This window comes from Amphiura filiformis, chromosome 3 (genome assembly GCF_039555335.1).
Source record: "Amphiura filiformis chromosome 3, Afil_fr2py, whole genome shotgun sequence".
Taxonomy (NCBI): domain Eukaryota; kingdom Metazoa; phylum Echinodermata; class Ophiuroidea; order Amphilepidida; family Amphiuridae; genus Amphiura; species Amphiura filiformis.
Window position 1 is genome coordinate 41,978,996 of NC_092630.1, and position 15,366 is coordinate 41,994,361.

Consider the following 15,366-nt stretch of genomic DNA (forward strand, 5'->3'; position numbering starts at 1 on the left):
AAAATGGCGATATCCTCCACTATTTCTTGCCAATTTTCTTGATTATCAGAGAGGCAAAATTTCTTTCCAAATACCAACATCTTCCTAGATTCAACATTTTTTCCAGACATGATGAATTGATCACTAAACTAATCTACTTATAAAATTGCAAAATATTAAAAAAACAATATGCTATTGTCAAATGGAATGACAACCAAACAAGGCTTAGTCAACCACAGTATGCGTCAGTATGAAAGTTCTGTAACAGACCGTAACAAATACTTGCTGCTAAAAATGAATGTGAGCCAATATTCTTTGGACATTTCAATTGATTTGCTTTGCATCTGTTGCATTCAAAAATACACAACTGTTGGAGTAACTGCATGTTATGCACAACGTCAACCATTCAATTGTCATCCCAAACCAATGGAATGAAGCGTGTCATAGAGTATGCTTCCAAATTGACTTAATAATTTTTAATCAATATCCAAAGGCTTATGACTTGCAGAAAAGTGATGCATGTCGTTTTCAAATAACAGGCATACCACTTTGTCTTACAATGAATTAATCTAATAAATACTAAATTCAGCATGGTTGAGTTAGTGTCATTGTACTGACGGCAAAATTAATATAAATGATTGGCATAAAACAGGGTATTCTTCAATCAGGCCTCGTTCTAATTAATAGTGTTTTTTGTAATAAGTTCATAAGCACTATAATGCAAATAGAGTACTGACGTAATAATATTTGGCTCACAAAATCTGGCTTAGTGTACAGAATCTACGGATACTGTGAGTCACAAGTGTTTGCATTGATGAGCTATTAGACTAGCACTACAAGGAGATGGACGATCTTCAAAATGAGCAATTAAGAAGCAGTGGCTAGTACTTGAGACTAGTAAAGTAATATTCAGAGACACAGGTCTTTACGATGTGCATTTACGGAGCAGGGGCTATTTGGATCGAGTGTGCAAGATGCCTTGCCTGCTATAAATGCAAAGGCAATATCAACTCACTCGAACCAAAGCACTGGTTCGTGCTCTAATACATCGTATGCATTCTAATGGAGTTTCCTGTCGCAATTTTTTTTTTCAATTTTGTTGAAACTGGCTTCATTTCCTCATTCCAAATTCATGGAACCAAGAGAATGGTAGAATTCAATAAATATTTTGAGCAAAAATATTCAACTTGACACTAATCTGCACATCAAACTAAAGCACACAAATGACAAGATAAAAAGATAAGTTGATTGAAAAGACTTTACTGATAGCAATAATTATCAACATAGAAACCAAGCTATGTGTACACAAATATGTGCTGGTGACAAGAAATCGCTGTGCAGTGGAAATGGTTTGTTATGCATATTTACTTTACGCTGATTTTATTAGACATCGGTACGGTCAGCAACTAACTAGACATCACATTGATAATGCACATCAGGTGAGAAATCTCACATAAGAAATTAGTGTGAAATTATATGCAGTTGGTTAGTTCAATGATGGCAGTGCTATGACTTGAAGCTCAGAACAACAAAGACTCATCTCCATTGAGCTCTCCTGGATAATGTGTATAAGTGCAATCATGAATGACACTACCCAGGGGAGAAATGGATGGAGACGAGATTTTGTTGAATTGAGCCCTCAATGCGTGCAAATCTTAACTTTTTGTGATAAGAATAAATGAGGAGGGCAGCAGGGGGAACAAAGCGTCAGATGGGGCGAAATCAAGACACATCCATAGACACTGTATAAATTGCCACTGGGTCCTAACTGAGGGGTCTGTTACACCAGTGTGTGGAAGAGTATGTTAGTATTCCTCCCTCACACTGGTTGAGCCTATGTACATTTCTCATCATACTCCCTATCATACATCTGGGTGGAGGGTAGCAAGTGAGTTCAGTCTTGTTGTAAAGGTGCGCAACATGTCGGTGCTGCCAAGGTTGGGACAGAATTGAATTTTGAGTCCCAAAACTTTACTTCTGCACCCACATAAGAAACCTATTGACAAATACTAAAATATATTGTGAACATAGCAAGTTAAGATGAATCTGCAAGTGAACCAAACAATGCAAGTGCTAGAAAGTCGCAACAAAAATGATGAAGTAAGTAAGTTATGACTATTAGCCTGGAAAAATGATAAAAAAAATCTAAAATACATGCATGTGAAGGAGTGAGTGTGTGAGTAGGAGGAAAATGAAGTAATACATCAACTTATGTCAGAGTGGGACAATACACACACACACTTACTGGGTCGTTGGGTCTGAAATCGCATCGCACAGTTCATCAAAATTTTCATCCGCTTCTTCACGAGCTTCTTGGTAAAGATTGATACTGCTGAGCCTGTGCGTGACTCTAGTTGGTTGATGGGTGAGAGTTCAAAACAGGCAATCAAAATAATAAAAAAAACGGAATGGAGAAATTATATATAATAGAAACGAAAAAATAAACTTGAGCCATGCAGGATGCAAACTGTGGATATGTCAGCATTCATACACAGCACAACATATGTTAGATTTATATATTATTACATTATATGTTACCATATCACTTAGTGTTACATATTAAAGTGGTTTAAAATAATCATAAACGGTATGAGTTTTCAAATGCTAGATGCATAATTTATATTACTAAAAATCCATGCAAAAATGTGTAAATTACACATATGTGTAGTCATGTAAATGTGATCATAAAGTACAATATGGTACGCATTTCCCCCTATTTTCCCCCTCAATCCTTGCATTATTCCTTTCAATTGAAATTCAATCGTGATAAAGATAACATTAAAAGGAAGACAGTGGAGACATGAAATCAAGCCAACATCCCCTCTTCCAAAATCAATAATGCCGGCATAGATGCCTCCATATGCAAGCAGTTTAATTAAATACATTTACCTATCCACCAACTCATGGCCAAGATATATAAGGAAGGGGATGCTTTTATTCATTAAATTACCATTCAATTCAAAAGGACATCTACTCGTACAATGACCCTGAAGAAAACAAGTGATGATGTTCAAAAGAAGCCAAGCTATCGCCACCTTAACAAATCATGGCTTACTCTATTCATGTGAAAATGAAAGTCATCCAAATTTACACACTGAATTACCAAATATCAATTTACTAGCGAAAAACCAAGCCTTGTATAGTTGGTGTGCACAGGTTCATTTTTATTCCAGCATCACTATGGACCACAATGGCCTCATCCCAATGGCATAGTCCAATAACCTCAATTAAACAATCATAGTGCAAAATTTGACCTCAAGCTTCACAGTATGAGTTTTTGTACCCAAATTTTCAAAAGGTCATTTAATGAATGTGCAAATGTATTAGGGTTAAAGAACTGTGCCTTGATATATGAGCATGTTGTAGATCCTAGTGCATGGGTATCCACATCATTTACAAGTCACAAGATGGAGAGCACACATCGTCAGTTCATCACTTACACTGACCACACTCAATCATTCCAGAGCTTTTGAATATATTACCAAATGCACTAGTGTAGCTATCAAAATGAAATCTCGACATCCAGTGTTTTTCTTGCATTTGCAATGTTCCTAGAGATTTCTCTGTCTCGGACAAGTAATTGCTTAGAGAGAATCTTATTATTGTCTGTAGATCTTGCCCCTGCCTGCATTTATTGCAGTATGGATTTACATTTGGTCAATCAATTAGTATTAACTGCATCTCTCTTTCTTTCTAGTTCAAGCATTGATGACAAGATAGGTCATTTAATTGATCCAAATTGGTGGTTTTTTTAAAGTATAAAATATTTCCAAATATTTTATTGACTTGTTAGCTTGCTGTCAATTAGAAGACCAGACAATTTTTCATTGCTGTTGTTGTTGTTGTCTTATAACAGACTGCTCAAAGATCATGGTCCAAGCTGTACAGGTGGTTGGTACTCATATCCCTGGTACTATACATGTATCTACAGAAGGTACAGGAAAACAATATTTCCTTTGTGTACTATACAAATATGTGTACAAAGGAAACCCAGTCTTGAGAAATTCAATGAAACCAATATTTGAATCCAATCTTTAAAAGTAAATACCAGAAATGTGTAACCCTAAGTACAAATGAGTACAAGGCAAGAACAAGGCAAGTTCAGTAAATATACAGGACCAAATCAATAACTAAACTCGACAGGGTGGGGAGTAAAGGGACATACAATGTATTATGCCCTACGTGTACATGTACATGTAGGAGCAGTGTAGGTAAAAGAACTAACAAGGAACTCCAAAGACATATTAATATGAAAATCAATTGATCCAAATATCTGCCCATATCACAGTATAAGGTATCACTCAAAGGGTTTTGAGCCAAAGTTTGTAAGCACTTTCAATGATGAAGCAAATGCAGTTTAACAAACACATGCTAATTTCATAACATTTTGCAATGTAATTTGCTATTTTCTACTGTAAGTGTAATACTAAACATTATGATTGGCCATTTTTCATAACTTCAAATGGTTCAAAGATAATACCTCTCCATATGCTAATTAGGCTAATATCCCATTTTTTTAACTCAAAACTTAAACCAGCAGTCCAGTGGACAAGGAAGAGTGACCAATCATGCAATCTTAGTCTGGTTTGTATCCGTCCCGCATTCTAATACTTCAGGTGTCATTACAGTCCTAATTAATATCAAAATAACACCTGCTAGCTTTTATTTTTAAACCTTTTTGAAATGAAAAAGATCCTATGACAGTACAAGATCTTGACCATAATTTGTATCAATTGTGGTCAGTGGATATCAGTCCGGATTTTACAAATCATTTGGATATTTTTAGTGCTGAATTGTCACACATTCAGTCGAAAAGGTTGCATTTATTTTCAATAAAAATTTTAACTTGTCATAATAAATTCACATGAAATGTACATTTTATACATTTGAAGAAGTTCAATACACTTCAGTGCATCTATATGCAAGATGCAACCAAAATAGATCTATCCTCAATTTGAAATGTGTGAACCACAGAACCATATCTCTGATAAATCTTTCCAACATCGCACCGTCATCGTACGAGTACGCTCTATCCAATTAAGCGGTTGTCAAATCTCCAGTGAAATTGATCACCTATAAACCTAACACAGGTAGTGGGTTCTCATGGTAGTTATAACTGAAGGATGCTTTGGTTTTCCTGAGGGTCCCATAACATATACCTCAACATTACATCATATTAGCGACAACACCGCTAACTACATGCAGGAAGAACGCACGAACGAGAGCTGATTTTGGTTTGGAATGCTAATTATAGCAAGGTCATGGCCCAATTTGAATTATAAGATGTGTCATTATGTTCAGAAATACATACTTGGCTAAAATGGGAAAGGTTTCCATTGGCAATGTTACTGAGCAAGGCATGAGTTCGGAACGGAATATGAATTTTCTTTTGTGAACGGAATATGAATTTTCTTTTGTGATCTTAAAGCAAATTTGGTGATGTCTTAAGAACAACTTGAGACAGAAAAGCCCTTAATCAAATTTGTACTTGAATACCTTTGCTTTAATTCAATTCATTCTGTTAACTGTATAAACAAAGTCCAAATCAAAGAACAAAATATTCCAAACCAGCTTCTTCTAGAACTTGGAAATGTGATAACATTGTCAATTTCACACCGTGTTAAAAAAAAAAAAAAGAAGAAGAAAAAAAGCAGTATTTTAATCAAAATAAATCAAACATTCCTTGAAAAAGACGATGCAATCTTACCTGACATCCAGATTAAGAGTCAACATTTTGACAATAGGCCTATATTCCTTACTACTGTATTATTCCCAGATAACAGTATTGTCTATACATGTAAGGAAGAAATTACTACACTAACAATGATCTAAGACAAAACCCTGGCGCTTCATCATAATCATGTCCTCCACTGAATATCTTCTCAATCAAGTCTGAGTCTTAAATTCAGATTCACTAAGGAAATCCATCGTCCTATCCAACCTTCTGACACATATGCAAATGGGCGGAGTGTTGAATAACAACTTGCTACTCATAGGATAAGATGTACAACCCCTTAGTCTTTATAAACCTCTAGTCTTAACGAACTTGTAGACAAACACCTTGCCGCCATTATTTAGTATTACGGTCTAGATATGGCTTATTTTTTGTTTTGCTACACATTTATCTGCTTTTGTTTTCATGCAATTACAATTAATTAATTAATTAATTAATTAGGTGCCAGCACTAAAAATCAGATAAAACAATTTAAAGACACTTTTCCTGTAAGCAAAGCCTGCCAAAATACAATCTGGGCAAATTTTTACATACTTCAATATTTAAAAAAAATATCACGACAAAACAGGCTGACAAACATACTAGCTGTTATATGATTTTAGTGCTGATTAACAACCCACTAAACGAGCAAATTTTTGCTGAAATGTTCCTTAAGTAATCGACCTTTATAAGCTTTTAATTAACGGCTCTATTCGTTAACTTGACCACGTCTTAAGGCACAACCAATCAAGGATTAAACAATTTTGATATTGAGGATTAAATTCTTTTGAAGGGGTAATTAAACATAAGCCTTAGTGGGTGGCTTGCAACAAAAAATACCTTCACACCGATGTGCGTACATTTTGGTTATGATTGACAGATATCCATTTCAAGAGATATGATGCGAAATATGACAGCTTCCCAGCTGAGCTTTGACAACAAATGAATTTGATAAATATTTATGCATAGGTGTGACATTTTCACACTTACTTTTTTGGGTGTACCACACACAATTATCCAATGCTTAAATCGGATGTTTTGTTAAGCTTCGAGCAAGAATACCAGGTTTCGTAACTAAAACCGCCCCACTAATGAACTAAATATGATTCATCTATGCGTACGCACTGTAGATGCCAATGCACATGCACGCATCCTGACGTTCATCTATATGGAACCAAATGTGACACACATATCCTGGGAATTATTTCAACGAAACCCATCACACTACCAATCAATATTTCATCGTTGGGACATCTGTTGTCCTATGCTGTTGTCACCATATCATGGGATTAGCAGAAAGCAGCTACTTGATTCACCACATAAAGACAACAATTGTTTTAGTCTTAGAAGTTGGTTTAGGTACGACATGGCACTGACCGGTCACCATTTTGCTTCTAAAATTCACTAAGTGCTATGACACCTAACAAATTAATGATGTCATAGATTAAAATTCTATGGAATTTTGTATTCCTCTCATATTTCCTGTGCATTATACTTACATTTTATAAGGTTTTGTTAGCTCATAGATGAGATTTGTTTGTTAATCAAGTTCCTTTATTTAATTGATTATTAAAAGAAAAAACTTCCAAGACTATCAGTCACTTGTGTTGGTCAAATTTTTAAATTTTTATAAAGGCAAATCGCATAACTTCAGGATATTCTTGGATTGATCAAATTCAGTTTGATAAATTAAGAAACCTGAAGGAGATGAGACAGAATCCAGAGGATGTTACTCTTGAACTATACTTCAAGTTTATGGGTATCACTGCTTTTTCAATCCCATCCTTATAAAACATAACCTTTCTTTGCGTTGGAATTGGCAATGTACTACACTTTGGTTCACCTCAAGTTCGGTAGTGAATGCGGTTGTGCTGCAAGTGTACTGACTAACTGCTCTTTTACACATATGTGCATGATCTGCACGAATAACTTTGTGTGTACGATTCGATGTCATGTCCAGCGAAATATGCGACTGCATCACTTCCAAACTTGCAGCAAACAGAAGTCTAGCACTTCTGATGTATCGCAGGTGTTTTTGTGAAATCTGCCCCTGTGCTACAAGAAGTTCCATGTACCATATCATTACTACACATTATTTTAATACTACATGATCCCTTAAGATACCATGTTTACCCATCCGACCAACAGATGGACAAGTCCGGCTGTTGTTGCAAATCTTCCTTGGCCATTGGTCAACTCAAGAGACAACAGGGGTAACTACTAATACTAAGGGTCTTATTGTACACTTACCTCCTTGGATCGATGACTTCAATAGAGAATTTCCTGTCACGGTAGTAGATATTCTGTAGCTGACGCCAATGGAAGACCTGCAACAATAGAGAGAGAGACACACATATTGAGTGATTGTGACAGATAACATGGCGCTCTAGCTAACCATCGGTAAAGTTCGCATTAGCCTGCTGGGTGAAAAACATAAAGTGAGTGACATCTAGGGCCAATCCCTGTAGAGTTTCAACCCTAAAGGGAAAGCCATTATTGATAATGTCACAAAACTTTTTTAAAGTGCACTTAAATTAAGGACATAAAGCAAGGACAGAGCACTTAGGGGTATTGTGGAGGCAAGTAATTCTATTCTAAAAGAAAATCAAGAAGCTTAGCATCATTAAAACTGTAATGTTGGTATACTGGCTATTGTTTAAAAGTAAGAAGCAAATCATGTTGTGTACATGTTCTTGACCCTACATGGTTCATAATTCCCTATGATGGAAACCAGTACCAGGGCATTGCAATATCAACGTTAAGATCATGTTGCTAGGTGAATTCCTGCAGACATGTATGTTACTATTGACATCCTGATTGAAACACTTGATACATTATGACAACCTATACTATCAAGACTGCGCACATATCCTATAAGTTTTTTTATTTCTATCATCCAGGAGATGTAAAGTTGGCTTGAGGACAGGGTGTGACACATTGAGTAGTGCTCATCACTGTCAGGAACACTTTCATCAATTATACTTTGTGCAGACTACACTTCATAATATGCCACTATGCACAAGTTGAACCGACTCTGTATAATCTGATCAGCTTGATATAGGAGAGAATGATTTGTTTTTTATTAATATTATTGCGCAAGTTCCAACTTAAGCCTGCGTAAATTCACGAAATTTAGCGCACTTCAGTCATGCATTACGCAAAGTGCCGTTCGCGTAGGTGCTGCACCCAGCTGTGTGTACACCCTTCTATATCAATCCACGGCGTTATGAGTCCCGCCTTACAAGCTGATCAGTGTAGGCAAAGTCATTTATTCCAATTTGGGAAGATAAAGAAGCGACTTTTAGTCGGTATGATACAGAAATTGAAAGTTCAAACCTTAACCATGTTATTTTCAGTATCCATGCCTATCAAGTTAGCAGCAAACTTATGACGTCTTGTTCTTTTGTGCTTTGACAGTAACTATAATGCATGGTACAGAAATTGAGAGTTTAAAGCGCATCTTTTGTTTCCATATTAATCCTTATTCTTGGAATAATACAATTGATATTTTTTTATTCTCTCATACAAAAACAGTTTCAGCATTCATTTCTACAGTCGATAGCTTCATATTCAGATTCATAGTTCTCCCTGGTTCAAGGGTAGGCCTAGTATTATCAGCTTTTCAATAAAATTAACAGATCAGTAGTTGCTGGCCAACCACTTGGAATGATGGTATCAAGGCTATGCCGATTGTCAACAAGCTTCTTATCAGACTAATCAAACTCATTTATAACCCAATAAATACTGTATATTCAAGGTGTAAAAATTTAGTCTATAGATCATTTGTAAAGTATATTCTTTCATACCTATATTAAGTATGAAATTATGAATTGTTGTGACAAATGAAAATGGAAATTTGTCTGAATGTAAGGCCGTTAAAAATGTACAGATTTAATGATTTTTAATCCTGTCCCTGATAATTAAATCCCTTTTATTCAAAGCAAAGATTCTGACTGTTTTAATACATTTTTCTCCTTTTAATCAGACTTTTTTTAATTATCACCATTTACTAAAGATTTTGTATGGAAATCTCTCCATTAGACCCAAGTTAACTCTGGTTAATCAAAGTTACAAGCCAATTTGCAGGGAAATCTCTCCATTAAACCCAAGTTAACTCTGGTTAATCCAAGTTACAAGCCATTCTTCTATATATTGTAATCAAGTACTAACACCGGCTGGACCCAGATTTCTGAATGAATTAATTTATAATTAGCCAGACAAATAACATAAATTATGAGTTAAACAGGTGATCACAGGTATTCTAGATCATTAATTTTCCAAAGGATTGGCACTAATTAAAAATTACTAAGTTCACCGGTCTTATAAGCAATATATTTATAGGTCAAAGAATTTATTATCCAGAAATTTGGTTTTGGCTTCAGGATGATGGGGTAATATGTATGAGAGTTAGGAAATCGGTAATTCAGAAATGTCCGAAAATAAAATTCTTATCAGCCTAGTTCATATTTAATTGTATGTGATTATACATGTAAGGCAGTATTTAGGTTACTTATTTGCTTGATCAAATTGTTGTTTATTAGTACATTTTTTAGCAACATTTTCAGCTATTTTCATGGAATAGTGTGTTTATGTATATTTGATTACATAATGTCTAAATGGACATGAATGAATGAATTTTTTGCAATAAAAAACAGAAGTGAAAAATAATTACATTCTATCAAATCTCGAGTTTTTACCAGATTAATTATTCCACTTTTAAATTACTGAAACAATTATTAGGAAATACTGTATGATTTGTCAGGAATGAATCGCTACAACTTGACTTTCTGTTTTGCGGTTCTTTGATGCTGAATACTGCATGTGTGGGCGGACTAACTAAATAACACAGCAATTACACAAAAGATTTAAACAATTTGCCTAGAAAGTTAGCAAACAAGAATTTGAAAGAACTTATCACAAGTCAATATCAACTATTTGCCATTTTTGATGCGCCCAGTGACTTCTTTGATTCTTCATACAACCATAGATTTTATTGTGAAAAATCATGTATAATTATGATCATGTAATCTGACAATTCTATCAACTGCTGATTCTGCATGTAATATGATTTGAGTCAGACTGGAGAAAAAAGTACAATTTGGCAAAATAGAATTAGAGCACCGCTTTTTTAACTTGAAATAACATTTCCCAAAGTACTTTTACACTTGGATTACTGTGAACCCTTCAATTACCTATTGTTTTGCTGGTTTTAATCAATTAGGACATATGAAAAGTAATAGCTATTCTAGTGTGTGTATATGTGTCTCCTAAAATTGCACATGTGTATTTATGTGGGTTGCGTATGTAGGTAATCATGTTCAATCCAAATGCAACTCATGGTTTGATACCGGGGTTACTGGGTTACGGTCGATATATCGAAAGATGATTTTGGGACAGGAAATTATGACTGATACAAAGTATTTGTTCCCCAACTGTCAACCCGAATTATAACCGATTATTTCGCATAATTTCACCAGATGGGAGGAGCCGTTGGACCCAGCTTCACATAGCTTAAAATACAATGAATCTAAAGATAGGACTAAGTAATGTGAAACTGGCAATGTATTTCTACATTGATGTACATTTTCCAACTGATCTGACATTGTTGTAAACACCGTTATGTTGACAGCTATACTTTGATTCACCTCAAGTTCAGTATTGACATCAATGCCTTTTGAGTGCCGACAATCCGCCCTTGTATGTGCATCTACACTTTGCGCAATTGACATTTTAATACATGCACACTTCAATACTGCGACCAGCGAAATACGCACCTATGCCACTACCTGAGTGGAACCAATGTATACTGTATAGCATTATACCTACCTTTCTTGGAGTGATTCTATCTGCTAAATCATATTGTCCTATTCCTTTAAAGCTAAGACCAAGCCACCACGGTAAACCACTTTTGTCTTTGATTTCGTAGTAATGCACACCATATGTAGCTAAACTTTCAATTAATTGCATATAACTGGAATGAGAAATAAAAACAAAGAATATATATATTAATGGTTACGTTGTTATTAAGTTGTGATATTTAAATGACAACCGGACTATAGGGTATAAAGATGTCCAGCTTTAGGAATAGAAAATTGATAAATGCATTCCTTTGATTAAGGTCTGGAACTGGAAAATTATTATTAAAGCACTCTGACAACTTCAGATAGAATTGCAATGACTTTATTATCACAGTGTTTGCAATAATTTATTTGATTTCAAATAAAACAAGGCTGAAATCAGAAATCATTTTTCTGTTGCATCGTAGCTTTAAAGTCAGCAATTAAACTTCACAAAATCTTCAAATCACACAACCCTTAACACAGACAGTGCCCCAACAACATCTCATCCTTTGCAATAATCCCGCGAACACAAAGACTCATTTCGGCTCAAGTTATCCAACAACACCTTCATCCTCAAACCTGGCCTCAGCTTTTCAACCAAACCGATACCTTGGCCTCACCATCTCACAGATATAAACAGACACTGCCAGTGGTGCTTTATCTACCTCCGTTCTTCATTACTACCCTCATGCAATAAGTCAATAGCATTTACACAGATGAGCCTTTCTGCTTTAGGATGCGGTAACCATCTACATGCTGCTTACAACTAGTGCTTTATCCATACAATTTGCTTTCACGCATGTTATCAGATGGTTTACAATTTGTCACATACTTTTCCCCAATTTTGTTTTAACCACGGGTTTATTAGTAAAGATTGAGATATCAATGAATGTTGACAACAGCTAGTTAGACAAACTATCTACATGTATACACCTGATAACACAACACTGCCATTGGCTGCTTTGCTTTATTTAGAATCTGTTTGATTTTTTATCCTTTCAAGTTACGTAAAAATTGTTTGTGGAAATATGTTTCGAAGTATGTGTGTATCTTGCAGCATAAAATTTGCATCATATCTAAACTTTCATTGAGGATAAATGTATTTTAAAGAGCAATATGAAATGAAACCATGTTCTGTTGCATAGAACTGACTGTAGAACATTAACGTTTGCCGACGGCACGTAACGCCTTAGACGTGACGAGAAATAAGATCAATTAATGCGGGTCACACTATCTCTCTCTAGATAGTAAGAGGGTGATAATATCATGCGAATAATACTGGATGTTCAGTCTGCTGCTACTCACTGATGGTGACATTATTGATAGGAACGTCTTTATTTATAGAAAATCAAAATGCAGATCAATACATTACTGGCCTGGTCAAGGGATTTTCTCTGCATAGCAGGTCTGTCTAGGAACTGAAGATATGAGTATGAGTATCATGTGTATAGCACAGGCGGCTCTATGCTGTACTCTGATACCTTGGTGCTCGCTATTCAAAAAGTGTCGCGGTTCGTGAACGGGGCTACATGGAGTTCTACATTTGTACAGCAATCGTCAACATTATATGGAAACCACAACAAATCCTAACAAAATGTTCAAGCACAGTCCAACCTCATTTAGCAGGACCTAGACAAATAATCTATGGAAAAGTATATTTCTCAATGCTAAGACACAGTGTTTTTTAATGCCATTAAGTATTGGAAGGACACCTTATTGTCATGTAGGGGAAACTGGGGTAATTGTGGCCCCCTTTTGCATTTTTACCATGTAATTCTTTAAGTATGAACTGGAGAAGTAAAATTTCTGCATGAGTGGATAGAGGCAATGGGTACCATCAGATGTGATAAATATAATTGGAAAATATATTACAATTTGCATAATAATTAACATAATGTTTTAGGGAATACAATTACCCCAAGCGGGTAATTGTGCCCCTGAACAAAATAAAGAATTTAAAGAGTATTGTGAATCCAGTTCTTCCTGATAACTATTAATAACATGTTTTATAGTCATAGCAATAATTTTAGGCCATTTGAACTGGTTTATTTACCAGAAAAAGGCATTTTAAGGAATTTTGTAAAATACTTGTTATTATGCTAATTTTTGCATGCGAAACTGCGGCGGATCTAACTGTTCATTATACTTCTGTGTTTTGACTTGAAAACATACTAAATATGTCTTTTTTTGTTTCAATAATGACCCCAAATGGCTAATTTGATTAACATATAACATATTAATGACCAAAATAGCTTTTTAGGGGGTCAGATGCAAGTAATTTGCATAAGACATGAACAGGGGCTACATTTACCCCAAGCCGGGTATTACATAATATGCAAATTTAGCTCATTAAATAAACATTTTTTTTATAAAATTGTTATATCAAAGGGAACTGTTATGATTACCTTTTATGTCAAACACATACAAAATAGTCAATGATACAACCAATAAGTACCACCCCTATGAATAAAAAGTGGACTTGCCACTTTTTTAGAGCCATTTGCGATGTCGCTCCACTAATTAGACCCCCCTCATAAAAATTTTAATGCTATTTGAATAATTTTTTCACCAAACAGTAACATAAAGACCACTCTTTCATACAATACAAAGTTAAGTCACCTAGACCAATGCTTAGTATAAAGACACCCTGATAAAGACAAAGGGGCCACATTTACTCCGGGCCCACAATTACCCCAGTCTCCCCTACATTCAAATAGTATCAAAGTGTTATTACCCCAGTGCCTTCTTGGAAAGCAAATCATGTTGTTCAAATTTCAACACTTTGGACATGCAATGATGATGCAGAAATGCATGTGATTTACTTTTTTGCACTCATCAGGTCACTGCTTGGTCGGCCATCACTACTGGACAGTCAGGTTTTACTGTTTTTTACCATAATCAAGCTGTGTGATGACATAAATTATCAAAATCTGTTTGACTTTCCTTTAAACATCCACTACGAATATTTCTCTCTCTAATCATACACCATCCAATTTAATCACTGTGGATGTCACATTTTCATCCCACACACAACTCATGAATCAACTCAGTATTAGTACTTTAATTGTGACAATAATCTCCTGCATCATCAAATGACAAAACTCAAGCATCACTGACATTATCATTCATCTTCAAACCCTTCACTTGATACATTGCTACTCACAGAGCTTTTTACATTAGTATGCAAGCTAATTTTGTACAATTAATTTATTTTCCCTGCTTCACTTATTGTCAGAACTTACATTTTCACTATTTGCCTTAATTTCCACACTAAGGGTCTGCAAGTCCTAAAAATATTGCCCTGTAACTTCAAACGTGTGAACAATTTACATGTAAATTTGAAAGTCCTTACCACAGGGCACACACCAGCAAGTCAACCATCTCTCAATCAAAAATAATCGCAGAAATCGGGGAAAACTGTGACAACAATCTCAAGAAAAACACAACAGACACCAAGAAAACACCTTTGAGTGCCCTCAGGATCATGGTAAGCTTGGTTCTTTAACCTCGCCAAGCAGGATGAAATTAACTTTGACCTTGTGAATCAGGCTACTATTATGATTTTTTTGGATACAAAATAACATACAAAATAATGTTTGACCTGGTAATAATGACTTTCCCAAGTGGTTTTCCCTGGTTTGATTTTGTAGCAATTCTTTTCAAAAGAAATATCTTTTATTGACTGAAATTGTGGTTTTATAGTAATGTTTGAAAAGGATTTATGCTGCCTTTTGTAGTGTAGCTGAGTATGACTTGACTAAATATTTGAAAACAAATCTCCCTATTTCTCATGAATTTCTTAGGAAAAATATATTCTTTTATAAAGATGAATAG

The 15,366-nt window shown here is 35.1% G+C and overlaps 1 protein-coding gene across 1 annotated transcript in view; it reads right to left on the minus strand.

Annotated features, from left to right (window-relative positions):
* Window positions 1-15,366, minus strand: part of LOC140148546 (uncharacterized) — a 143,648-nt gene that overhangs the window by 32,439 nt on the left and 95,843 nt on the right. Inside the window, 3 exon segments of the mRNA XM_072170539.1 lie at window positions 2,225-2,329; window positions 7,943-8,019; window positions 11,519-11,663. Coding sequence (XP_072026640.1) covers window positions 2,225-2,329; window positions 7,943-8,019; window positions 11,519-11,663 — 327 coding nt within the window.